The 24982-nt window shown below is 47.9% G+C and overlaps 2 protein-coding genes across 4 annotated transcripts; one reads left to right on the top strand and one right to left on the bottom strand.

Moving 5' to 3' along the window:
- The first annotated feature begins 57 nt into the window (after positions 1 to 57).
- LOC136522055 (blue copper protein-like) lies at positions 58 to 1091 on the top strand. The gene is made up of 2 exons (XM_066515844.1): positions 58 to 308; positions 426 to 1091. Exons 1-2 carry the CDS (start codon positions 140 to 142, stop codon positions 875 to 877), a joined length of 621 nt encoding a protein of 206 aa, XP_066371941.1. The 5' UTR covers positions 58 to 139; the 3' UTR covers positions 878 to 1091.
- Positions 1092 to 2251: 1160 nt separating this feature from the next.
- Positions 2252 to 24390, bottom strand: LOC136521437 (probable DNA helicase MCM9). 3 transcript variants are annotated; one of them, XM_066515175.1, is made up of 21 exons: positions 24233 to 24390; positions 24060 to 24162; positions 23874 to 23973; positions 23610 to 23748; positions 22767 to 22830; positions 22496 to 22664; positions 22073 to 22172; positions 21429 to 21520; positions 17381 to 17446; positions 16510 to 16602; positions 15734 to 15850; positions 15554 to 15626; positions 14668 to 14734; positions 14494 to 14575; positions 13736 to 13857; positions 13577 to 13644; positions 4300 to 4409; positions 4178 to 4225; positions 3927 to 4079; positions 3424 to 3573; positions 2252 to 3086 (listed from the first exon to the last, which is right to left on the bottom strand). In XM_066515175.1, the coding sequence occupies exons 1-20, from the start codon at positions 24367 to 24369 to the stop codon at positions 3515 to 3517; spliced, it is 1962 nt and encodes a 653-aa protein (XP_066371272.1). In that variant the 5' UTR covers positions 24370 to 24390; the 3' UTR covers positions 2252 to 3086; positions 3424 to 3514. The 3 variants fall into 3 exon arrangements, with proteins under 3 accessions (XP_066371272.1, XP_066371271.1, XP_066371273.1); XM_066515174.1 differs by lacking the exons at positions 2252 to 3086; positions 3424 to 3573 and having other exon boundaries at positions 3595 to 4079; XM_066515176.1 differs by lacking the exons at positions 2252 to 3086; positions 3424 to 3573; positions 3927 to 4079; positions 4178 to 4225; positions 4300 to 4409 and adding an exon at positions 4450 to 5045.
- Positions 24391 to 24982: the final 592 nt, after the last annotated feature.

Below are 24982 nucleotides of genomic sequence, written 5' to 3'. Positions count from 1 at the left end.
TACTGTCTGTCACATACACTGTGCATGCCATGGATATAAAGGAGCATTGGCTTGGGATCGCCTCTGCATCTCATGCACTTGGGATCTGCCTTGATCTCCTAGTCCTAGCTTGTTCGATCGATCCCTGATAGCTGCTGCAATGGCTTCCGGTGGCGCGTCACTGGCCTTGGCCGCGCTCCTCCTCGTGAGCTGCGCCTCAGCAGCGGCGGCGACCAAGTACACCATCGGGGACGCGTCCGGCTGGACGACCACCGGCGATTACGCCACCTGGGCCAGCGGCAAGAAGTTCAAAATCGGCGACACTCTCGGTTAGCGCCATATATATACAACCTGAACTGCTCGCTTTTGTCCCAAATGTACGGCCACGACAGCAAAACTCTATCAAAGTGGTGCCCCTGCTCATTGCAACTTTTGTTTCTTTTCAGAGTTCAAGTACGCCAGCGGGGCGCACACGGTGGACGAGGTGGGCGCGGCGGACTACGCCGCCTGCTCCTCCAGCAAGGCGCTCAGCAGCGACAGCGCCGGCAGCACGACCGTGACGCTCAAGACCGCCGGCAAGCACTACTTCATCTGCGGCGTCGCGGGCCACTGCAGCAGCGGCATGAAGCTCGTCGTGGACGTGGCCAAGGCCGTGGCCACCCCGGCGCCGGCGCCGGCCCCGGCCGCGTCCGCGGACACCACCCCAGACGCGCCCGACACCACGCCGTCGGCGAAGACCCCCTCGAGCTCCGGCAGCGTCACGCCCAAGAGCCCGGTCACGACGGCCCTCTCGCCGCCGGGCAAGAAGTCCACCTCCGGTGCATCCGGGCTCAGCGCCGCGGCGTGGGCCGGCTTGGGCCTTGCTGGGCTCGTGGCCGTGCACCTCGGCGCGTTCTAGGCCCGCTGGACCGGCCAGGGCCCAGGGTGGAGGCAGTGCCGTTTGTTGTTAGGCTGCACGACATGGATTCGTGTATTGGTTGAGGGACTTGACTAGTTACCATTACCAGGGAATTCTTTTGACTCAGGAAACTTTTATTGGTGCTTTTGCTGTGCTGGTGGTGGCTGTATGTAGTTGGATACTTTGGATGTATGTTATGTTGCCAGTTTTGCTATTGTTATCACGTTCCTTTCATGATTTCTTTTTTATCATGTTCGTGTATATTGGAGCGTTAGTTCATTTGCGTGATATGCTGTAACCTCCGCCATGATAGAAGCGACCAGCAGGAGCCGCCTTCTATACAGTGGTGATCATTCCACACTTTGGATGGAGGCATTGCTCCTGCTCCGGTTCAAGACGCTCTCACGGCTTAAAAAAAAGTGATTATTTCGCACTTTGGAACGAGGCGTTGCTCCTGCTTCAGATAGACCAGGAGATTTTTTTTTAACTCTAGACTAAATTTCGTTCTCAGGGAGTCTAATCCAGAACAAGAGGAGTGTTACTAGAACCGCCTAGCCAGTTCAGCTAGTAGAGGCCTGTTCGCGCAAAAGGGTATGTCCTAATGGTTACAAGAGCCTCAGTAGCACCCTAGATCCTGGGTTCGACTCTTCGTGGGAGCGAATTTTCCAGGATTTGACGGCGTTGTGCTTTTAGTAGTAGGAGACCCCGTCAATAGCGAGACATCTATGGTGACTTCATCAATTTCAAGGATTTACCGGCTCGATCAGTCTTCGTATATGCTCATAGATGTAGGATTTGCATGCATGCGTTCATAGGGGGGTGAGTATTCACAAAAAAAAAAAAAGGGCAACTCCTCTGGTCGAAATGTATTCGCAAAAAAAAAAGGCAACTCTCGTCGAAATCTACAGGGTACATGCAACGAGAATGACATCGACAACACTCTGATTCAAGATTGTATGATCGCTATAGTGAAATCAGGACAAAATATTGAATGACATCGACAACACTCTGATGCAAGATTGTATGATCGCTATAGTGAAATCAGGACAAAATATTGTGATCCAATCAACACACCGCTAAGAACTTCTCCAGGTGTAGCCATAACACTGGCAACACGAGGTAAAACAAGATCCTAGAGATGCTGGACATAGCAGCGTACTATGGGTGGAGCTCAGAATCACAGACTGAGACGAATGTTGTTCCATCATTTTTGCGGCAACCTAGCTCCACTTCATTCTCCACTGAGTGTTCGGCTGCACTTTAAGCCGGCTTGTTCGGCTTATTTTTCTAGCCAGAGCAGTGTTTTTCTCTCACAACATTCCAATATAAAGTGTTTTCCAGCATGAACAGGAAATAATCCCGCTCAGCCGAACACTCAGTGTCGATTAGGTCCGTAAGGAAACATTAGTGGTTGAAGTATTACAATGGGAGTACGAGGAAACTGCAAAAAATAACTTGCCAACACTACTTGAGGGCACTCGGAGGAATGTCAACACCAAATCCTCACCCCTCTTTGACATCCATGTGTCGAGGGATTTGAATCCATGGTAATGGACTGGCAAGAGGATGTCGACGAGGAAGATGGTTGACCTAGTCCATCACAAAGATGTTGAAACTGTTCCATCTTGCCCTAGATGGTTGACCTAGTTCATCACAAAGATGCTGAAACTGTTCCTAGCTCGCCAATTAACCTAGTTGGACTCAAGGGTGCAGGTGCTATTGATAATTTCATTGCTCTAAGTACCAAGAAACTGTCGGTGCCTCTAATCCACATCCTCTCGTAGAGAATATTGAGGAACAAACACCAAAACTGATCTATATCAAATGGCATTGAGATGGGCTAAACATCAAAAAAAATTAAATTAATAGGAAATAAGAGACTTTTATCCCCGAACAATAGTCTACTAAACAATTTAAATTCTTTACACAACAAGTCAGCCAAGGTCCACTCACAAAGGGCAAGATGGACATCATCAAGACACTAGTTAACCATGGATGAACTTTTCTAGAAGTTGGACACCTATACACACCACGTGAGAAGAATCCTACCACACTGATCTTTCAGTTAGCAGAATAAGTGACTGAGTGACAGAAAAACATGCCTCAATCGAAGTCAGTGGATGACCAAGAGAAATCATCAAAAAACTGAGCATGGGTAGGGGTAGCCAGGATGAGATATGAGGTGGTGACCACGCAGAAGTTTGCAGTACTGCACATGAAGTCGATCAGACAATAACTCAATAGCAAATAAATTAATCTCAGTCACAGTAATGATGAAGCATCAACTAGGCAAGTATCATGAATTAGTATTTTGCTTTTTAGAATTTCAGAAGCAGTTTTTCTAACCAAGTCTTTTAGATGAACCACAAGCTACGAGAACAGAAATTAACATTGTAATCATCATTCCATTACTGTCATCATTCTTATGCAACTATGCATCTGCAGTGCTTGACTTAGTAGTTCATTTGAGGAATGCTGATTGTCGATCTAATTATGCCAGCAATTTTGAAAGGATTGCCAAACTGCCACACAAGTATCAAGTTTACCTTCATGTATCACTGATTCATTGTGCAGAATAGCATGTAAGTCCATATGTTAATAAATCTACAGGATGCAGCAACTGATGTTTGTATTGAATTATGGGGAACCTTGAGTTAGTCCAAGTTTCTTGAGAATCTTCTTCTCCTGTGTTTTATCTATGGCATGTCAAGAAAAACAAACACACAGGAAAGCTGCTTGCAGGTTTACAGAATCCAGCTGTACAATGCATTTCCTGATGGATGCATCTCAAATGGTACCAAGGCAGTTAGCGACAAGAAATACGTTTTACCGCATAAAATTAACATTTCCTGAGCGAAGACATCTAATGTACATCCTGTTATCATTGCTTCTGCGGGCATGCCAAAGAAATAGATAAGTATTTTCATGGACACGGCAAAATAAAAGGAAAAACATCGAAGCGAATTCAGTTTTTAGTTTTTACTGAAGAAATGACTCAAGTCCTTGATATTCTTGAATAAGTAGGCTACAAAATCACATGTTAGGATACATTCTTCATCAGGGTCATCTTTAAAATTTGAGTGCAGAGCATTTCCAACAATGTCCACTATTGGAGATGTTGTCATGGAGGATTCCATGCACAATATGGCAGCAATGGCATCAAGTTGTCTAACCTCATTTCTGAACATTAGTCTTGCATGTGCTGCAGCAGACAAAATAAATGGTAAGAACAAAGGAATGAAAGGATCAAGAATAGCAATTGTGAAAGGAGGAAAAGAACCATAGGAGATCAGAACAGACCTTGTGCTAGCCTTATCAAACTTTCAAGCATGCGCACCGTTGTCCTTGCTGCAATTTAGAAGCTTATTTTTTTAGAGGCTGCAAAATGTCAAGGCAAGAATATGTGCTTGGCTAAGGCTAACCTGCATTATGTATTCCTGATTTTCTCTGTAGCTGATAATAGCTCGAGATAACTCTTTCTGCCTCCTTTGTCAGCACTGGTTTAAACTGCCTCCTTACATAATTGATGTACCTTAAATTTGAAATACTTGGGTATTATAGTTGTTGCCCACATACACACAAATGGATCTCAGATTTGGGTAAGCCCAGCGGGCAGCTTGGCCATAGGCCGCTTGGACTGAATCTGAAGGTAGAAATACTTGGAATACAAGAAGGTCCTAGCCACTGCTTATATAGCAAAGTGGTCTACCTACTCCACAGCATATTCTACCCACTAAAGTGGATGCTGGGCATATTCTTAATACAAAGCTTAGAAGCCTGAAAATAGATGACAGGAAATAGTAAAGACAGTAAAGTAAGATACATAGCAACTAGGCTTAACTGTCAATCTCCCCCTAAGCCTAGTGCTGAGTGATCTGCTTCAGACCGATCCTTCTCCTCATCTCCTGGAACTTGGCCTTGCCCAGCGACTTGGTAAGGATATCTGCCAGCTCATCAGTAATGGCGATGTGGTTGGCCTTGATGGTCCCTTCTTCCAAGCAGTCCCTGAAGAAATGGTATTTGATCCGGATGTGCTTGCTCCTGTCATGGAAGACTAGATTCTTGGCCAGAGCTAGAACAGACTTGTTGTCCACCTTCAACTCCACCACATCGACCTTTCTGCCGAGGAGCTCTCCAAGCAACCTTGACTGCCACAGAGCTTGTGTTGCTGCAGTGGTAGTGGCAATGTATTCTGTTAGAGTAACTAGGAATAGTACCACATTGTCTAACCACGTGAGGTGTTAGTCCTATGTACTCTATATAATCAGCCCATGAGGCCCAATGCAATATAACACAATCTCCACCAATTATATTCTCCTTCATGGTATCATTCGCCTAGGTTTAGATCCTAACCCTAGCCGCCGCCGCTTCCGCACCGCGCGCCCCCTGGGGAGAAATCGATCTCCGCCGGGGGCAGCGCCACCTCTTTAGGCGCCGGATCCTATTGATCCCGCGCCATCTTCGTCGTCGTCAAGCGGCAGATCGGGTCTTCTCGCGGCGCGCGCCGCCCTCTCCGCGCTCGCCGTGGAGGATGCTGGGCGTCGCCCCATCCCGCGCCGCCGTGGTGGTGGCCCGGGCAGATCGACCCCAACACCGCGCTGCCATGGTGGCGGCCGGCCAATCTGCGTCATCCTCGTGCGACCTCGCGTGACCGCGACCCGCCGTGCGCCCAGCCCCGTCCGACTCCGGCAGCTCGTGCCGCGAGCCGGGACGAGCCGCGCTGAGGCGCACTGTTGCCGGGGTACACCTGATCCGTTGCTGCTGTATCTTTTTGGTTTGCCCGATCACTGATCGGGATTGAGTCGCCCATCGCCAGTCGACCTCGCGCATACCTACTCCGGCATTGGCATCGACTACAATGACATCTTCGACTGTGCGGCCTGGCCGGGGCAGGCGATGCCGAGGGGACGCCTTCCGGCGTCGCTTCTCGGTCATTCAGTCCGCATGTCTACATCGTCGGTTCGTCATCACCACCACAGATCGGGACGCCTCCGCCAGCTTCTTCCATCGTCGCTCCACCTCGCGCGTACTCGGTCCGTACAACCGATTATGCGCGATCCACCTGGCTCCCGTGACGTCCATCGCCGAGTACTATGCGCATCTTCTCCGAGCAACAGGGCTGCTGGCTTGCTGCCGTGTCGCCTCGTCGGGCTGCAGCACCGCCGCCCGTGTGTCCGCTTCGCCGTTGCATCTACATCACCGTCCCCTGTGCATCGACGACTGTACTGCGCACTCTTTGCTGCGCCATCCGTCTGCACAAGGTCTTCGTCCTGCTGATTGGGTCTTCATCATCGAGCTGCCGCTACCCGCGCCGTCGCTGAGCCATGCTCGCCGGTCGCACCCCTCGCATCGTCGCTGAGCCCTGCTCGCCGATGCGTCTGCTCTCGCACTCTCGCACTGCTTCTTCTTCGTCCAGCACAACCACGTCGACAGCATCACCGTGGTTGGGGCCCTCTACCTTGTACGCCCGGTATTGGCAACACCGACGCGTGCTTTCGTCCCCGATGCGTTGCTGGGACTGGCAAACCCAGCCCACGCCTCGGCGCACAGGTGGCTTGACTGCATCGACTTCGGCATCGACCCTCCCGTTCCTACCCCGTCTGCCTCGACTGCGTCGTCGCCTTTCTTCTACGTCTACGACGGCCTTGACTGCGTTGACTTCGGCATCGCCCCCTTCGACGACGACTGCCTCGACGCGTCTCCGTCATCATCATGGCGCCCCCCGCGCGCCTGCAGCTCCATCGACATGGCAATCCGACCACAACTACGTCAACCTCGGCCATCTTCAGCACGGCTTCTTCGACCACGGCTATTGCGCCCTCACGCTCAGCTACCTCGACATCGGCACAAAGGGCTACCGCCTTGCATGAGGACTCATCAGCTTCTTCTCCAGCCACATCATATGCGCCGCATCGACTGTTATGACTGCAGGGGATGTTAGCTTTAGCTTCTTCTCCAGTCTCACCATCTGCAGCGCTCCCGCTGTGACTGCAGGGGGATGTTAGAGTAACTAGGAATAGTACCACATTGTCTAACCACGTGAGGTGTTAGTCCTATGTACTCTATATAATCAGCCCATGAGGCCCAATGCAATATAACACAATCTCGACAGCGCCACCACCTTCTGCTTGATGGATTGTCAGCTGACCAAGCGGTCACGAAGAAAGAACATGGTTCCACTAGTGCTCTTGCTTGTGTCGATGTCGCCGGCGAGGTCACTGTCACAGTAACCGATGAAGCGCGCCATGTAAGGGGCCCTCTTGTAGTGCAGACCGTAGTCCAGGGTTGAAAGCTCTAGTTTGGTTTTGTTGAATTGATGAAACCATAAGTGCTAACCTAGTTTATCAAGTGATCATGATATAGGTATCACACTCCAAGTTGCGAAGCAAACAAAGATCATAGCATGATGAAGATGATGCTATGGTGATGATCAAGTGCTTGGACTTGAAAAGAAGAAAGAGAAAAACAAAAAGCTCAAGGCAAAGGTATAAACCATAAGAGCTATTTTGTTTTAGTGATCAAGGCACGTAGAGAGTGTGATCACATTTAGGATTGATAGTCGTACTATTAAGAGGGGTGAAACTCGTATCGGAATACGGTTATCAAAGTGCCACTAGATGCTATAACTCATTGCATATGCATTTATGATCTAGTGTAGTGCTAACACCCTTGAAAATGTTTGTGAAAATATGCTAACACATGTGCACAAAGTGATACACTTGGTGGTTGGCACATTTGATAAGGGTGGTGAAGTTTGGGAGCAAGAGTAAGAAACTCCACCGGCGCCCTAGACAGAAAAGACGGAGGTCACTAGAAGTGACCGGACGCTGGCCTCGGTTGGACCGGCGCGTCCGGTCAGGTGTAGCAGCGAAGACGCTGGCATCGGTCAAACGACCGGACGCTGGGTCGCTCTGCGACCGGACGCTAAAGGGCTGCGTCCGGTCGTGTTGTCGGTCAGCACAATAAGTCACATTGTGACCGGACGCTGGCAGGGTTCGGTCAAGCATGACCGGACGCGTCCGGTCGGCAAAAATCGGTTTTGGAACCTTACTATAAACGACCGGACGCTGGGTGTTCAGCGTCCGGTCAACTCAGGCGCAGTGTCCGGTTCAAGGCAGATGACCGTTGAAGTCGGGACACGTGGCTGACTACGAGCGACCGGATGCTAGGGGCTCAGCGTCCGGTCAACTGACCGGAGCGTCCGGTCAGCCCGCGTTAAGCCCAGTGAAGGGGTATAACGGCTCTATTTCGTGGGGGCTTCTATTTAAGCCTCATGGCCGGCTATAGCTCATACTCTTGGCCATTTGCATTGACATAGCAACATTATGAGCTTAGCCAAAGCCCTCCCACTCATCTCCATCATTGATTCATCATCATAGTGAGATTGGGAGTGATCTAAGTGCATTGCTTGAGTGATTGCATCTAGAGGCACTTGGTGTTCGTGTTTCGCTGCGGATTTCGCTTGTTACTCTTGGTGGTTGCCGCCACCTAGACGGCTTGGAGCAGCGAGGATCGTTGAGCGGAGGTGGTGATTGTCTCCGGCTCCGATCGTGGTGATTGTAAGGGGTTCTTGACCTTTCCCCGGCAGAGCGCCAAAAGGTGCTCTAGTGGATTGCTCGTGGCTTGTGTGATCCTCATCTTGTATTGGTTGTGCGGCACCCTATTGAGGGTTTGGCGTGTGATGCCAATTAGCGCGTGAACCTCCAAGTGAGTGTATCGCCACAACGAGGACCAGCTTGCTGGCAAGCAAGTGAACCTCGGTAAAAATCATTGTGTTCATCATTGATTCCGAGGTGATTGGTCTTCATTGTCATTCATCCTTATGATTGATTGGTTCCTTCCTCTACACGACGGTATAACCTTCTTAATCACTCTCCTTACATTACCGCAAACTAGTTGTCAAGCTCTTTAGTGTAACTAGTTGTGAGAGCTTGTTTGCTTGGTTGGTGTAGCTCTTTAGTTAGTCTTTGAGAACACACTAACATAGGATAGTGTCATAGCTCTTATGTGAATCGACACTATCTAAACTAGTGTTGTGGTAGGTGACTTGCATTTTGAGTAGGCTAGCGCAACACTTGCTTCGCCTCTTAATTGTCTAACTATTTGTTAAGTGTTGTTGTAGAAATTTTATTAGGCTATTCACCCCCCCTCTAGCCATTAGGACCTTTCAAGGGTCCCGGCCACGTATCGGAGAACGCGCTCCATGGCTTGCAGGTGCTCGACCGTGGACCGTTCCATGAACCGGCTCAAGTACCCGACCGTGAACGCCAAGTCCGGCCGGGTGAGCAGCAGGTATCGGAAGTTGTCGACAAGCCGTCGGTAGTGCATGGAGTCTACCTCCTCCGCCGTGCTGTGACGGCTAAGCCTGAGCTTCTCCTCCATTGGCGTGTGAGTTGGGTTAAAGACGACCATCTCACCGAGCTCAAGGATCCACTTGGCGTAGTCTTGACGGAGGGTGATGCCGCTAGCATCTTGGCGCACCTCGACGCCAAGGTAGAAGCAGAGAAGGCCGAGGTTGCTCATGTCGAACTTCTTCATCTGCGCCTTGAACTTCTTCACCTCTTCCTCCTCGGCACCGGTGATGATGAGATCTACGCCCGCTGCCCCGCCGGTACGCCACCGCCTCGTGCGCGCTCTGTTGGAAGCCCATTGCCTTGAGCGTGGCGTCCAACTTCGTGTTCCAGGCACGTGGTGCCTGCCACAGGCCGTAGAGGGCCTTGCGCAGGCGGTAAACCTTGTCTTCTTCCCCGGCGACAGCGAAGCCAGGCGGCTAACGCACGTACACCTCCTCCTTGAGGTCGCCATTGAGGAATGCGAACTTCACGTCCATGTGATGGACTCGCCATCCTACCTAGGCAGCCAGCACAAGGAAGACACGGACCGATTCCATGCGCGCCACCGGAGCGAACACGTCGTCGTAGTCGATGCCTTCCTGCTGAACGAAGCCGCGTGCCACCAGCCGTGCCTTGTGCTTGGTCACCGCGCCCTTCTCATCCTTCTTTAGCTTGAACACCCATTTCAGGGTGATCGGGCGGTGATCAGCAGACAAGTCAACGAGCTCCCAGGTCTTGTTCTTCTCCACAAACTCGAGCTCCTGCTTCGTTGCCGCATGCCATGCTGGGTCGCCTTGCGCCTCAGCGTAGATGGTTGGCTCACCGACGTGCGTCAGGTGCAGCTAGGCAAAGAGCCGTGGCGCCTGTCCTGGTGGAGTCCCGTCGCCGATGATGTTCGTCACCGTGCGATAGTGGAGAGGCTCATCATCGTAGAACGCGTCCAGACGGTCCTCATCATCCTCCAGTGGCGTGGCGTACTCGACCGAAGCTTGATCAACAAGCGGTGGTGTGGCGGTAGGGGACACAGGTGATGCAGCAGCCGGAGATGCCACCGGTGAAGTAGGCTGGGGCACAGGTGGAGTGCCAGCTACCGTCGTCACGCTCCTGGGCTCCCCCGGAACTGGTGACGGTGAGCGCGGTGGAGCTGGGGACGTTGCCAGCGGCGTTGATGCCCCGACCGTCGATGGAGATGCACCCTGTGCTCCCCCAGCCCCTCCGATCCACATGTAGTCGATGGTGAACTCTTCCACCGCCGATGCTGACTCCAGTTTTGGTCCAATCCCAGCCGCGTTCTTCGTCGAAGACGATGTCGCGCGTCACATGCACGCGCTCGGACTCCGGGTCGAGGACGCGGTACGCCTTGGCACCCTTTGCATACCCGATGAAGACACCCGGCCTGCTGCGATCGTCAAGCTTCCTCACCTGGTTCAGCTCCTTGGAGAAGGCAAGGCAGCCGAACATGCGCAGGTGTGTCACCGACGATGATCTTCCATGCCACGCCTCGTATGGGGTCTTGCCTTGCAAGCTCTTCGTCGGTGATCGGTTCAGCAGGTGAACTGCCGTCACCACCGCCTCCCACCAGTACTTGGCCGGCATGCCGCGCTGCTTCAATAGTGCCCGCGCAATGGCCACCACCATCTGGATCCTCCTCTCCACGACCCCGTTCTGCTGTGGTGAGTAGGAGGCAGAGAAGTGGCGCTGGATGCCTTCATCCGCGCAGTAGGTGGCAAACTCCGCGGCGGTGAACTCCCGGCCGTTGTCGGTGTGCAGCACCCGGAGCTTGCGACCACTCTCCTTCTCTGTTGCTGCTTGCAAGTGCTTGATGGCGTCCGCAGCAGCGCCCTTGGTGCCCCTTGGTCATCAGGAGAGCCACCCACATGTACTGGGTGGCATCATCCACCAGCAGCAAGAAGTAGCGCCTGCCGCCGGGAGTTGCCGGCGTCACGGGTCCGCATAGATCACCGTGAACAAGCTCGAGTAGGGCTTCAGCCGGAAAGGGAGCTCTTCTCTGCTTGGTGATGACGCAGGTGTCGCAGAATTGCCTGATGTGCTTGATCATCAGCAGTCCGCGCACCATGTCCTCCTTGCCGAGCTTGTGCAGCGCGTCGAAGTGGAGGTGGCCGAAGCGCTCGTACCAGAGCCACGCCTCGTCATCCTTGCGCGTGGCGAGGCAGAGCGGCCAAGCCGTCTCGAGGTGGAGGACGTAGAGGCGATGGGCGCCACGCCGGACCTTGACCAGAAGCCGGCCGCACCGATCCCAAATCCTCAGCACGCCCTTGTCGATCTCCACCTTTGAGCCGCCCTCGTCCAGCTGGTCGAGGCTCATGATCGAATTGCGCAGCGCCGGGATGTAGTAGACGTCGTGAAGCACCCAATGCTCGCCGGTCTTGCCCTCGAAGACGATCGAGCCGACGCCTTGAATCTCCACGCTGGAGGCGTCGCCGAACTTCACCGTGCCGCGAACATTGCAGTCGAGGTCGGTGAACAGCTCGCGACGACCGGTCATGTGGTGGGTGGCGCCGCTGTCGAGGTACCAGCCGTCGAGCTTGTCCTCGCCAGAGCCAGTGTTGAGGAAGGCACGGGCTCGCGGCTCCTCGATGTCGAGGTCGACGGCGGACTCGGTGCAGAAGGTTGAAGCTTGCGCCTTGTCGCTGCTCCCTTCCGCGTCCAGCTCCAGGAAGCCATGCGCGAGAAACAAAGCGGCTTCCTCCTCTGCTTCTGCGACATTCGCCACGCTCACGCCGAGGATGAGGACAGTCCCTGGCCTAGTAGCCGGCGCGGTTGCAATTGAGGTAGGTGTCGTTGTGGTTCGCCTTGCATTCACCGCCAGCGGCGCCTGCCTTCTCTGCTTGTCCTCCGCCGCCATCGCGGTCACCATTGGGCTTGTTCTTCTTGCCTCCACGGGGATGCCGACAACGGTCCTTGGACGATCCGGCGCCCTCCTCCCTTCTTCTTCTCGAAGGCACGCCACTGCTCAGCAGTGTACAACAGCTTGCCTCAGAGAGCGGCCGGCTCAGACTGAGGATCCTCTTCACGGTCCTGCACCGCCTTGAGCCTCCCGGTCACGTCCTCGATGGTGAGCTGCTCGAAGTCGAGAAGCATCTCGATCGACATGACAATCTGCGCATACTTCTTCGACATGCAGCGGAGGAACTTCACCGCACGCTCCTCCGTGAGGTCGGTGTCGCCGTTGCGCGCCATCGACTCCATCAGGTTGGTCAGGCGAAGGGCAAAGTCCTCGACTTGCTCACACTCCCTTCGGAGGCGCTGCAACTTTGCCCAGCGCACACGATCTCCGCCGACGCGCGTCGCGGCGATCGACTCCCACGCTAGCTTCGCCGTGGCCTTGTTGGCGAGGGAGGTGCCAAGCTCGTTGGGGATGGCGGCGCACAATGCCTCTAGCGCCCGGTGATCGTCGTAGTCGACGCCGCCGACGTGGACCGCCTCCCACAGCCGTCGAGCCTGCAGCTTGATCTTCATCAGCAAGCTCCACTCATGGTAGTTCGACTTGGTAAGTATCGGCCATGGCGTTCCCGCTCCGGAGTCGCGGTAGACCATCTGCAGCACCGGGGAGCAGCCGCGACGACCACGACGCCGCTTTGGTGACAGTGACTGGCGGCGGCGCCCAACCAGGCTACGCGATCCTCCAGCTGGCTCCGGCTCCCGCTCCATCTCGGCGCGCAGCGCCGCAGCCGCTGCCTCTGCGGCAGCAAGGCGCGTCGCGCGATCACCGGCTCTGGCTCCTGCTGCGTCACCGCCGGGATTGATCACCGCACCGGCGGCGGCGCGCGCTCTCGCAACCTGACTGGCGGTGGACATGGCGCTCACTCAAGAACCATAGGCTCTAGATACCAATTGTTGCCCACATACACCCACAAATGGATCTCAGATTTGGGTAAGCCCAGAGGGCAGCTTGGCCATAGGCCGCTTGGATTGAATCTGAAGGTAGCAATACTTGGAATACAAGAAGGTCCTATCCACTGCTTATATAGCAAAGTGGTCTACCTACTCCACATCATATTCTAACCACTAAAGTGGATATTGGGCATATTCTTAATACAAGGCTTAGAAGCCTGAAAATAAATGACAGGAAATAGTAAAGACAGTAAAGTAAGATACATAGCAACTAGGCTTAACTGTCAATAGTATTATTAGTATTGGCAACGAAAGACCGAAAAATTTCAGGACAGAACAGCAGATTTAGCTAAATGCACTTTAAACATTCTGCTGCTCATTAGCGATCTGATAAAACAGCAGTTTTGGAAGCTGATAAATGAGGTGAGGATGTTAAAATAAGTTTATTTGTATTGTTGTGCACCAGCCTTATTATTTCATGGGAGGTAAGCAACACATCAAAGGTCTCCACCTTCTCAACTTGGGGGGCGTCCACTCTTTACCAGAAGCATTTGTCTTATCTTTCTTTTCATCTAAATTCTGCACATTTAAAAAAAACATTTCTTAATAGAATTTTTGTTCGATGACTGACAATTTATAGATTATTTTCATGCCTATGGATTAAGTGTACCTCCTTCAATATATGAGATGAAACTATTTCATCCCAATCAGTATTTTGTGTATCCAGAAGAACAAGAACTATATCAAATCTACTCAACAGTGGTCCTGAAAGTGTTGTATTCACAGACAAACCTGAAAGGCAAAAAGCAAAGATATAATCAGAGTGGGAACAAGGCATTTTTGGATGTTCTGAAAAAAACAGGGTACAAAGAAACTGTGGTTTCAGATACCAAAGACATGCAGAAGGGCAAGACCATGTTAAAAATAAAAGTGTGTGTGGGGGGGGTGGGGTGGGGGTGGGGTGGGGTGGGACGTCCTGAGTGCAGAAACTCCGAAAAGATGGTTTTAGCAATGTTATGGTTTTTTAAAACTATAGGATTTGCTCTGCACACCTTTTACTTTCTCAAAATAGAAGTATTTTACAAAACCGTAGGATTTAAAAAAACAAAATTTGTATCCGAAGAAAAAATATCTAGCAGCTTTAGCAAGGGACAACCATAAAATCTTAGAAGCGTGCATTTGTTTTTTGATGCCTTGCTAAATTAATATTGTTAAGCAAATTGAAAATGGTTTGCCCCAAAGTACATGTTATGGAAGTCCTCCGAGTGAATCTTAAGAAATTAACTAGCCAATAGCCCAATAACACCATCGTGTTATGGGTGAGAGTGGAACCCAGAAGTAAATATGCCTGTAACACAGTGCTGACTTCTGACAACGTTTTACTGAATTAACTAAGCTATATAATTGCTTGATGTGTAAAAGCACTACTTTCATCAGGGTCATATTGCCCTTTCGGATTCGTGGCACCAAAGACAGTAGTCCTTGTACTGAGTGTTGTAACTAATCCAGCCTGGAAGACAAATAAGTAATAATGCTGAGTTAAAGTCCACACTAGTAACTGTGAGCAGTACAGAAACTGGCAATTTTTAAAAGCAGCAGTACCTTCGCAATGCTTATTGTCTGTTGCTCCATGGCTTCATGTATTGTTGTTCTGTCATGCTCTCGCATGCTATTGAGAAGAATGTCAGATTTAGGTGTCATAGACCTCCATGATAATCAGGTTATATAATCATATTGGCAAGAACCCAGAAGCAGTACATAGCATACCACGACTTATAAGAAGTATCAACACCACAATAAGATGAGCTATGCATCAGGTAAAAATTATGCATGCAGATTATATCTGTGATCCATTGTGTGTATCCAGGGACATAAGTGATCATCATCAGACTCAGCCCTGTAGCAGGTCCACGAGGGCGCCTACCAAGGGGCATAGGGGAAAGGGGCCCCTAACCTTAGCAGATTTACTGTTTACTCTACCTAAAGAGGGTGGTGCTTACTTGTTACATGCATGTATATACATCTCATACATGATGAGTATACAAAAAAAGAATAACTGCAATATTGGACATCTTATACTAGGCATGTGTATACATCTATGTAGCACTGTTATCGGATGTCAGAACTGCAGAGTGCAGAGGATGGTGTTAGTACTATTTTGTATGCCCAGATGAGTTCTAATATAGTTTAGGAATTGGAACGTCTTGAATTTCAGGGCGTATTTTGATCACTTCTACATCTCGCCAAAATTCGTCAGAGAAGTTGAGGTTGTTGTTTAGATTCCATATCTTGCCACAGGTTAGGCTGCCGCACTTTTTCCTTTAGTAGGAAGCTGTTTTTTTTTTTCTTTTTTGGCAAATCTTCAGCGGACGAATAGTTCACCACGTTTTCAGCATGCCGTGACTGTCTGGCGTGTTGGGGACACTACCCAAACAGGGCCTAATTGCACTAGTAAACAGTATTAAATAGAAAACTGGCGATTGATAACCTGTCAAATTCATCTATGCAGCATAAACCACCATCAGCCAAAACAAGTGCACCAGCCTCAAGCATCCACTCCCCTGACATTACACCCCCACCACCGCCATCGCCACAAAAAAAGAAAACAAAATCGTTGTTAGATGCAGATGAAACAAAAAACAGCATAATGCTATGTCAGACGTAGTACCTCCATCCTTGACAGCTGTGACAGTTAAACCAGCACTGGTGCTTCCGAGACCAGTTGTGATCACAGAGCGGTTGCTCAATTTAGCAGCAAACTTCAAAAACTGGGATTTACCAGTACCTGAAATTCAATGGAACAAAATATAGTTGCCATTTTGTCTTTCCTTTTCTAAATAATGTTTTCCCTCATTTTACATAAATAGTTAGGGTCAAGCTTTTTGCCTATTAATGCTGGCACACCCATCATATTTAAGCAATGGATCGATCTATTATCTCATTGTGCTTCTCTACCCCAGTCTCGCTGGTGCAGTAGCCAACCACGGCTCCCCAGCTGCACTGACAAGGTCCAGGATCATGTCCATAAACCTCTTACTACTAACCTCTCTGATCCAATCCATCCAACATAGACCTCAGATGACAGCACTTATTTATTTTAACTGGCAGTTAAAAAAATTCTTCTGATGACTCCTTAACATTGCTACCAGGACACCAAGTCTTAAAAATTGTTTCTGAGTCAGTCTATTGACACCCTGGTCGAGTTCCAAGTGATTCCAGGCAACTCCAAAATCTATGGCTGAAGTGACTGGAGTCCAAGTTGGATTCCGACACCCATGTCCATGTCCGTGCAATACAGTCTCTCGGCGCATTGTTATAACCTCTATTCTGTTTTTTTTTTCTTGCATTATAGGCACAACTCCTACCCACTCTCAAAAGAAATCCAACCTTGCAGCCCCCCATGGAGAAATTGCTACTTGTGTATACACATCATGAATACAGTACCTGGATCACCAACAAGAAGCATATGGGATTCTCCACGAACCTTTGTCCCAGAAGCATCAACATGCTGCACTCCACCAATTAATGTAAGAGCAACTGGAATCATTAAACATTGTGATGTTATAATATATTTATTTGGCATATGACAACTTAAAAAAGTCTATGTGCATTTTTATAGGAAAATATCTAGATCAAACAAGAACTCTCTATAATTTAGGTTTATAATATAAATTAACGAAATATTTTGAAGCATTGAATCATTATCAGATGCTACCAGGCATTTAATATGATATGGCTCTCTCTTATTTTTCTTTGGAGTCAATTTTAATATAGAATACAATTTTGTTGGGGGTTCCCAGCCATTTGATATAAATTCAACCAGGTGATTATGGATATTGAAAATCAAGCAACACCATGGAATCAGCTGTGTTGTTTTAAGACTTGGGATTTATGAATCACATGAGGGTGGACGCATGGCACACATAAAGAACAAGACAGGATGAATGAGCAAATGAAAAATGAATTATGTCAGGTTTTTGGTATAAGCTTTTCAGTTTTCTGTTTGATAGCCATTGTGTAGTGCAGTTAATGTTGTTTAATTATAGTTTGCCAGGCACAGCTTGATGATAAATTACTTCAATAGGTCATACAGTACCACATACAAGTGAAATAAGTAAAGTAAAAAAAAATACTCTCTTGCTCCTATAGGAAGTGAAAAGAAAAGGTTAGCTACGTGAATGACTTATATTAGTCACACTGCTTTAACTTTGTGTGCAATTTAATTCCTAAGAGCATATATCAAGGTTAGCTGCACAGTTGTACAACTACTTGACTAGTTAATAGTAGGACAACAATACAGCTTAGAGTTACAAACCTGCAAGCTTCACCGTGAATAGCCCATAAATTTGAGGACAGATGCCTTTCAAGATTAAATTTCTTCCTGTGTATAAGAGAAATAGAATAAGCAGTTTACATTAGTACAGTATTGGGTAATGTAAACATTAATGTACATAGCTGCAGTAGCATTCAAGTTGGTTCTTTCGCTTGGTTGGGAGACGAGCTATTTTCAAACAGCTTGGTCAGAGATAAGAATTCAAGTTTACTTAGGACAAAAAGCTAAGGCATAAGATTTAATTTAGACATTTTTTGTTGGGAGTGAACCCACTATAAAATATGGGGTGGCCCACTTTCACAGTTAAGCAAAGAAAATAGTCATTTCCTCACTCAAGGTTTATAATCACCTAACCAAAGTCATGGTCCATCCCTCTCTTATAGTTATAGCCCCTTCCTCTTCATCCTCCAATGCCCATCCCACCTTAGTGGTCAGTACAGTGTTTATTCCCTAAGGATCTAAGGAACCACCTCCGAGAAGGCGAGAATGAAGGCTGTTGTGGATTGTGGTCCATAACTGTTTTTCAGTGGAGTTGGATGAGAACATCCTATGCTGTCTGAACTCTGGATCACACCAGGTGCACCAGCCACCAGGGAAGGTTGCAATATCGGCATTCAGCACATCTGTCTGACCACTGCAGCACATAAGTGTATTGTTTCTTCCCTACGATGATATCCTGTGTCGTCAGCATCATTTTTTTTTCTCGAAAACGCAGGAGATCTGCGCATCATTATATTAAGAAGAAAATGGGTGAAAGAACCCAACACAAAAACAACACACACCCCAACACAACGCACTCACACACATAACTCAACACAGCAGACCCAGCTCATCTGAGCTGGCTGCAAGGCGACCCACACAGACCTAAAAAAAACTAATCCCCTGGGAGGTGGGCTGACAAGAGGGATAACCCTCGAGCCCCTGCCAAGGTCCACAGTCGGCGTTCCTCACCAGCCATGGCTAAAGCCCCAGCGATACTTGGAGCCGCTCCATCAAAAACACAACGATTGCGATGGTTCCAAAGAATCCAAGCCCCCAGCATGATTAGGGAATTAACCCCTTGTCTTAACTGCTCAGGAGTAGTACCATTAGCTCTGTCCCACCACTCAAAAAAGGAGCTTTCACTAGGTTGTGGAGATAAAGCCAGGAGACCGACCTGCCTTAGCAAATAGAACCAGAATTCCCTAGCGAAGACGCAACCAACCAGGAGATGGTTTACAGTTTCCTCCTCTTGATCGCAAAGTGGGCAACAATCCGGACGAGGGTAGCCCCCGTCGTGCAAGGCGGTCAGCTGTCCAGCACTTATTATGCGCCACTAACCACATGAAGAACCGACATTTTGGTGGCGCCCAAGTCTTCCAAACCAATTCCCATGGTGCAAATAGGGTAGCACCCAAGAAAAAACCCTCATATGCCGACTTGGCTGAATACTGACCGTTTGAGGACAACCTCCAAATATGTTTGACCTCCCTTTGTGGCTGTAAATCAGTGTCTGCAATTATATCCCATAGATGCAGAAATTCAACTATTACGCCAACAGTTCGAGCCCCCTTAATGTCTGCAATCCAAGCATGGTTAATGAGAGCTTCCTTGACTGTGCGCTGCTTGGTCCGTCTTTTGGGGATGGCAGCAAACAGTTGAGGAGCCAGCTCAGCTATACACTGACCATGCAGCCACCTATCAGTCCAAAAAAGGGTATGCGCGCCATCACCAACTTCAGAGATAACAGCCACCGCAAAGAAAGCTTTCGCCTGCTCAGGAACATGAATTGGGAGATGAGCCCAGGGACGGTCTGGCTCTGTTTTTTGCAGCCATAACCATCTCATTCTTAAAGCCCAGCCAAGTGTTTTTAAGTCTGAAATCCCTAGTCCACCGAGCTCAGTTGGCCGACATACCTTAACCCATGCTACCAGACAGTGTCCACCCCTTGCTTCCTTGCGACCACGCCAGAGAAAACCCTGCCGAATTTTGTCAATTGCTTTGATAGCCCATGCTGGAAGGTCAGTCGCCATGACAATATATATAAGCATCCCAGTGAGCACAAATTGAACCTGAATCCTCCTTCCTGCCCGTGTCATCAACTCCGCCTTCCAGCCCGGCAGTTGATCGGCAATGCGGTCAATGATGGGTTGCACTTGACTCTTGTTTAGTTTTTTCAAGAAAAGAGGCAAGCCTAAATATTTGCATGGGAATTCAGCAAGAGCACAAGGCAGCAGGTTCTGAATATCTGTCAATTCTGAATCCCCACACCTAATTGGCAGCACACTGCTATTTTGTAGATTTGTTTTCAGCCCCGACACTTCTCCAAAAATGTTGAGGATATCCATTGTTATAGAAATGTCGTTAACTTCTGGTCGAAGAAAGAGCACCACATCATCCGCATAAAGGGAGATGCGGTGCTGCAGGTTCCTTGTTGAGAGGGGCTGCAGCAAACCCTCCCTTGCAGCTTGGGCTATCATGTATCCCAAAACATTGTCATCAGCATCATCCTCAGCACTAGGCTGCAATGTCACATTGCATTGCAGGAGTGCAGCTGATCACATGCCGACATGTGTGACACAGGCCATTTCGGCAATGTGGGCACCAACGGTGGCAACCATGGTCACCACCACACGGGTCAAGCAAGAGCTGCTTTGAAATGTGATAGTTGTGATATGCAGCAGTAATGGTGGCCTGGACATTACCCTTGTGGTACTGTTGCAACAGCCAAGTTAACTGGTTTTCATTTATTTAGGAGATAAGCTGCTGGCAATAAGAATTTGAGATGTTTAAATTAGGTTAAAAAATAGGCATATTGGTTTAGATATATTTTGCTAGGAGAGAAACCATTTCTGAAATGGAGGGTAGCTGGCTGGTATCGTTAAGCGAAGAGGGATTTAGTCTTTTTCACACCCTAACTGTCCCAATGTACAGTTCCATCTCCGTCCTAAAGTTCCTTCCCTTTCATCTATCATATCCGTCACTCCAAAAGTCCAAACTACAATATTAATCCCCTGATCTAAGGATGCTTCGTAGTTAAGATTCTTTGAAATTGGACTAATCCATCACTAAACTTTCTAAGTGGGTCGTGTAAGGTCCGCGCAAACTCACCTATTTCACACTGACATAGACACTATACTGTAGTACAGGACAATGTGATGCCATGCCTCTGACCAGCACATCTTGTGACAGTGCTCCATCGAATGCAAAAACATAGCAGCCGGAGCCAATTCATGTTGTGCAGCCACCCAATCCTTGCTGGGATGCTGCCCAGTGCACTGCAGGAAGATGACACTATTGCTTGTATATTGACTAAACCTACAGCTGAACAGTGGTTGGATAAAGAAACCAATCTTAAGTCCAAGAGAGATCAATCTCCTCTCCTGTTTGCATGCCTGCAGGTTGTGACGGTCCGTACTTTTTCTTTGCTCACAAACTCTCTACAGTCGATTCGAACAGCAGAACTCAAACCCACAGCACTTACAAACTACACTCAACATTCACCAGCAGGAGCCCACCCAAGTCATGCAACCACCCGTGACAGTGTTCCAAACTTCCAATTGCCTCCTTGTGGTGTGCTCATGAACCAAATCAGCACATTGCATCTTCAGAATCAATCCACATACACCCCGCGTGTGTCGCTGATCACCAAAACTCTCACAAATCCATAGTAGCACTAGAGTAAAATAATGTCAAATAGATGACTTGGTGTATATATAAGTTCTACGCGACCACAGTGACACTAAATGTGAGCATAATTATACAAGTTGGCACTAAAGTGACCTTGGGTGATCTACTTAGAAAGTTCAATGATGGATTAGTCCCATTTTAAAGTTCGGTGACCTCTGACCCGATAGGATCTTTACAGCTGCCATGGATAAAAGTGAGCTGTCACCAGAAGGCTCCCATTTCACGCAACTAATTGGCAAATGAAATGCATTATATACTAATTGGCAAATGAAATGCATTATATATGCTTAAAGGGTAGAAAGCTAGGTTTAGATCAGTCTACAAATACCCAGGCACAGACTAAGAACCAGAACTTAAGCACCTTGTAGGGGAGCATGGTCTTCCCAGAAACACTCAAACTCGTCTCCAGTTTCCGCGGGAATGTCCACATCAGCCTTCAGCTCATTTGTTCTCCTAAATGCACAGTCATTCGTAAACATAAGAACAACGAATGAAAGGAACTGACATTGTTCAAACTTGAACCAGAAACAAGAAACCATCCATTGGACAAATAAAAATAACTGCAAACTTCTACAGTCTAAACATATGACTACCTCTGATGACATCTGATCTGAGTACTTTAGTAGATGGTGGCAAGGAAACTACAATGCAGTGACCAAAGCAAAACTAGTCAATGAGTCAGGTCATAGACTGTAGACAAAGGCCCCTATTTTGTTGGCTGCATACAAGCCAGGCATAAGAAAGCATGAACAATTTTCAACTAGAATTAACATGATAAATCTTATTGCTGATTTGGTATCACAGGATTGACCTGGATGCATGAACAGGACCCTCCAGATTCTTATCAAGCATACTATGCTATGAAATACTTCAAAGAATAAAGAATTGCAATTGACTAATCACGTAGCTGAAAGTATGACTAAAACTCTAATCTCATGATCAAGAGATTCAAAGTTAATAGAATCAAAGCTTGCTGAACGACCAAATTATAAATAATCAAATTACCTCACATAATTGGCAAGCAGCATAGGATCAAGGTTGGACCGCACATCCTTAATATCAGGAGACCATTTGGCAGATAATATACCCGTAATAATGACATCATCTGTAGAAACAACAAACATGGCTAAGCATAATAATGGATGACTATTATACACAACTCATGTAGTACATACAACATATTCCTTTTTTGACTTTTTCATCTTGGAAATAACAAGAAACCAACATTGAAATGTTATAAAGTGAACTGTTCAAGCTGTTCCAAACTATATCAAAGCTCCTGAATTTTTTGAGCTCTGAACACAACTGAGAAATTTGAAAAATGGGGAAAAAAAGAATGCAGAATAAGGACTGAGGACATGGAGGACAAAATAATACCAATAGTCGTTCCACATGATCCTATGGATAAATCACAAAGAGGCTGCTTACCTCCAGCTTTAATGCTATCAACAAGGTCATCCATCAAAATTACAGGCATGGAGCGGGGTATAGACCCAATACCAAGAAGCTGTACATTCTCTTGAATTTTGATTTCTTGGTAATCATGGCAAATGGTGCTACCTTCTACGAACTGAAAAGAAGCACTTGTACAGCCTCCCTATCACGGAGCACAATGCAAATGTTCACGACATGTTGACAGATATATGTAGAACAAGAAAAAAAAACAGCAGTAAAAGAATCTACTAAGGAAATCAAATACCTTTGGGCACAATGGAGGAAGATTTATACGATTCCTAGCCTCCAGCTCAGGATAGACCTCAAAGCTGTTCAAGGTAAAGAAAATCTAGGTATTGTCTATCCAGAGTATGCCACAATGTTCAACAATTCTTCTTAGAAGAAATGATGAGGTCACAACATTTCTTGCTATATGTCAACTTGTCAAGTCACAAAATAATCATCTGGAAGTTTATATAAACTTTCAAGGCAATCAACAAACAGTTTCAACTCTGAATATCCCCAACAATTTCTTGAAAAAAATATAATATAACCAAAGGGTAAGAATGACAGAGACTCCTGCTGATGGATCTTTTCGCTTACAGACTCAAGTAACCCAAATAGGCTTCCCGTTTGGATGGGTCAAACATTTCTGGTTCTGAGCATTGAATCTCCACCAGATGCTGAAAAAACTAGTAACATTTCACCCTGAATAACCTTGAAACGTTTCTCATTTTAACACTGGGAGGTATAATCACCCAAAAGGTTGTTTCCAACCGATTCTTGTTCATTTCAGCGAGTATCTGGATCAGTAACAAGGAATTGAGCAAGTGATTCTGTTTCAACAGAGAATCATTTTTAGGGAGAATCTGGATCACTACCAAATGGGTCCTTAGTGTTACAAAAATGTAACAGAAATTATATAATATTGCCAGCCCAGCTAGAAATATTAAACTCCTCTTTAGTTTTAGGAAATTTCTCACTTTTTTAAAGGACGCTTCTACCTAACCAGCTTAATCGGTAGATAGCCATCTGAAATAACAGAACCGCGCCGATACGAATTTTATTGTGTACGTATTCAAGAAGTCCTGAAATATGAATCACAAACCTGTGTTTGCACTTCCTGCACATGTAGCACCTCTCATACTCAATCATCTTCACACCACCTGATCTGATCACAGTTCCCTTCAGAGCAATCAATTTCCTCATGTGCTTCACCCTCACCTTTCCAATACTTGGGGAGACCTCTGCAAAAGTGCAAAACACCTCCATCACCACAAAACTACGAATATGATGAAGTGGCCCGCCAAATAGCGCGAACAAATCACCACACAGGCATTCGAACGAGCACAAGGGTAGCACACGTGCGCACCAGGGGATTCTAGCGGCGATCCAGTGACATCGATACGCACATGCACGGACTTCTTTGTCTCTGTGGTTTTCGAATTCCCCAGTTTCTTCAACACCTTGTCCTGCAAGGCAATATTAAGGTTTCAGAAGAATGGGGAATGGGCATGGAGATGCAGGAGGTGGTTGTATGCTCAGATGGTTCGCTGACCTGGGCCCATTGTGCGGCGTCTTTGAGGAAGGGCAGGTACTTATGGGGATCTAAGTAGAGCTTGCCGGCGAACTTGGGGTCGAACTCCATAAGCTCAGCGAATCTGCGAGTGGAGATGGGGTTAGGGTTTGGTGAAGGGGAACGGGAACGGGAACGGGAACGGGAGGACGCACTCAATAACGAGCGGGAAATGGAGCTTGGAGGGATCGTCGTCGAGGAGGATGCGGTGAATGTCGTCGGCGTAGGAATCGAAGAGGAAGCCCGCAAGCTTCTGCGCCGCGGCGGACTCGTCCTCCTCCGACAAGAACATTTGGGCGGCGGTGGGGATTTGGGCGGGAAACGGCGGAGGGAGGAGGCGATGATGGTCAGAGTTGGTGTTATACAGTATGGAGCGGCTCTGTAGTGTAGTGGGCTTGGGGAAAACACTACTGATTTGTTTCGTGGGCTATTAGATACAGTGCCGAAACCAAATTTGGCAGGCCCAAACGAGCGCAGCGCATCGGTGATCGTTTTGGTGGCCCGACTTTGGTCTCGTTTTGGTTTCTTGGAGGGTTTTTTTTTTAGCTTCGCCTCCATTCACCTCTATGAATCTTTTTGGACGGAGAGAGTAGCTCACTAATTTATAGTTGTACCTCAGGTTCTCAACTAGTTCCAACTTTAAGAGATTCTTTATATTTATCCTTTCTAGTTAAAAAAAAGATTTTGGTGAAAAAAATATCATCTAACATCCTCTCTAGTTGGACCTCTAAATATAGATATCCTCTAATCCGCAGTTCTCGCTCTAGAGTGTGCACAGGATATTAAACGGTTGTTGAAGGATACAAAGATATAAAAAGCAAATTTTACTCAAATAACTCTCTAAATAATGATTTAGAGATAGTGAATTTTAGAAAAACTCTTGATGTGTTCTTAGGTGTTGTTTG

This window comes from Miscanthus floridulus, chromosome 18 (assembly GCF_019320115.1).
Source record: "Miscanthus floridulus cultivar M001 chromosome 18, ASM1932011v1, whole genome shotgun sequence".
Lineage (NCBI taxonomy): Eukaryota > Viridiplantae > Streptophyta > Magnoliopsida > Poales > Poaceae > Miscanthus > Miscanthus floridulus.
The sequence above is the reverse complement of the archived record's forward strand: the minus strand, read 5'-3'. Positions and strand labels throughout refer to the sequence as shown.

Excerpts from the sequence above, each read along its gene's own strand:
- LOC136522055 (XM_066515844.1), top strand. The coding sequence starts at position 140 with ATGGCTTCCGGTGGCGCGTCACTGGCCTTGGCCGCGCTCCTCCTCGTG. Across the intron at positions 309-425 it reads CAAAATCGGCGACACTCTCG|AGTTCAAGTACGCCAGCGGG; the intron begins GTTAGCGCCATA and ends GTTTCTTTTCAG.
- LOC136521437 (XM_066515174.1), bottom strand. The coding sequence starts at position 24,369 with ATGTTCTTGTCGGAGGAGGACGAGTCCGCCGCGGCGCAGAAGCTTGCG. Across the intron at positions 24,163-24,232 it reads CATTTCCCGCTCGTTATTGA|ATTCGCTGAGCTTATGGAGT; the intron begins GTGCGTCCTCCC and ends CTCCACTCGCAG. Across the intron at positions 13,645-13,735 it reads CATCTCATATATTGAAGGAG|AATTTAGATGAAAAGAAAGA; the intron begins GTACACTTAATC and ends TTAAATGTGCAG.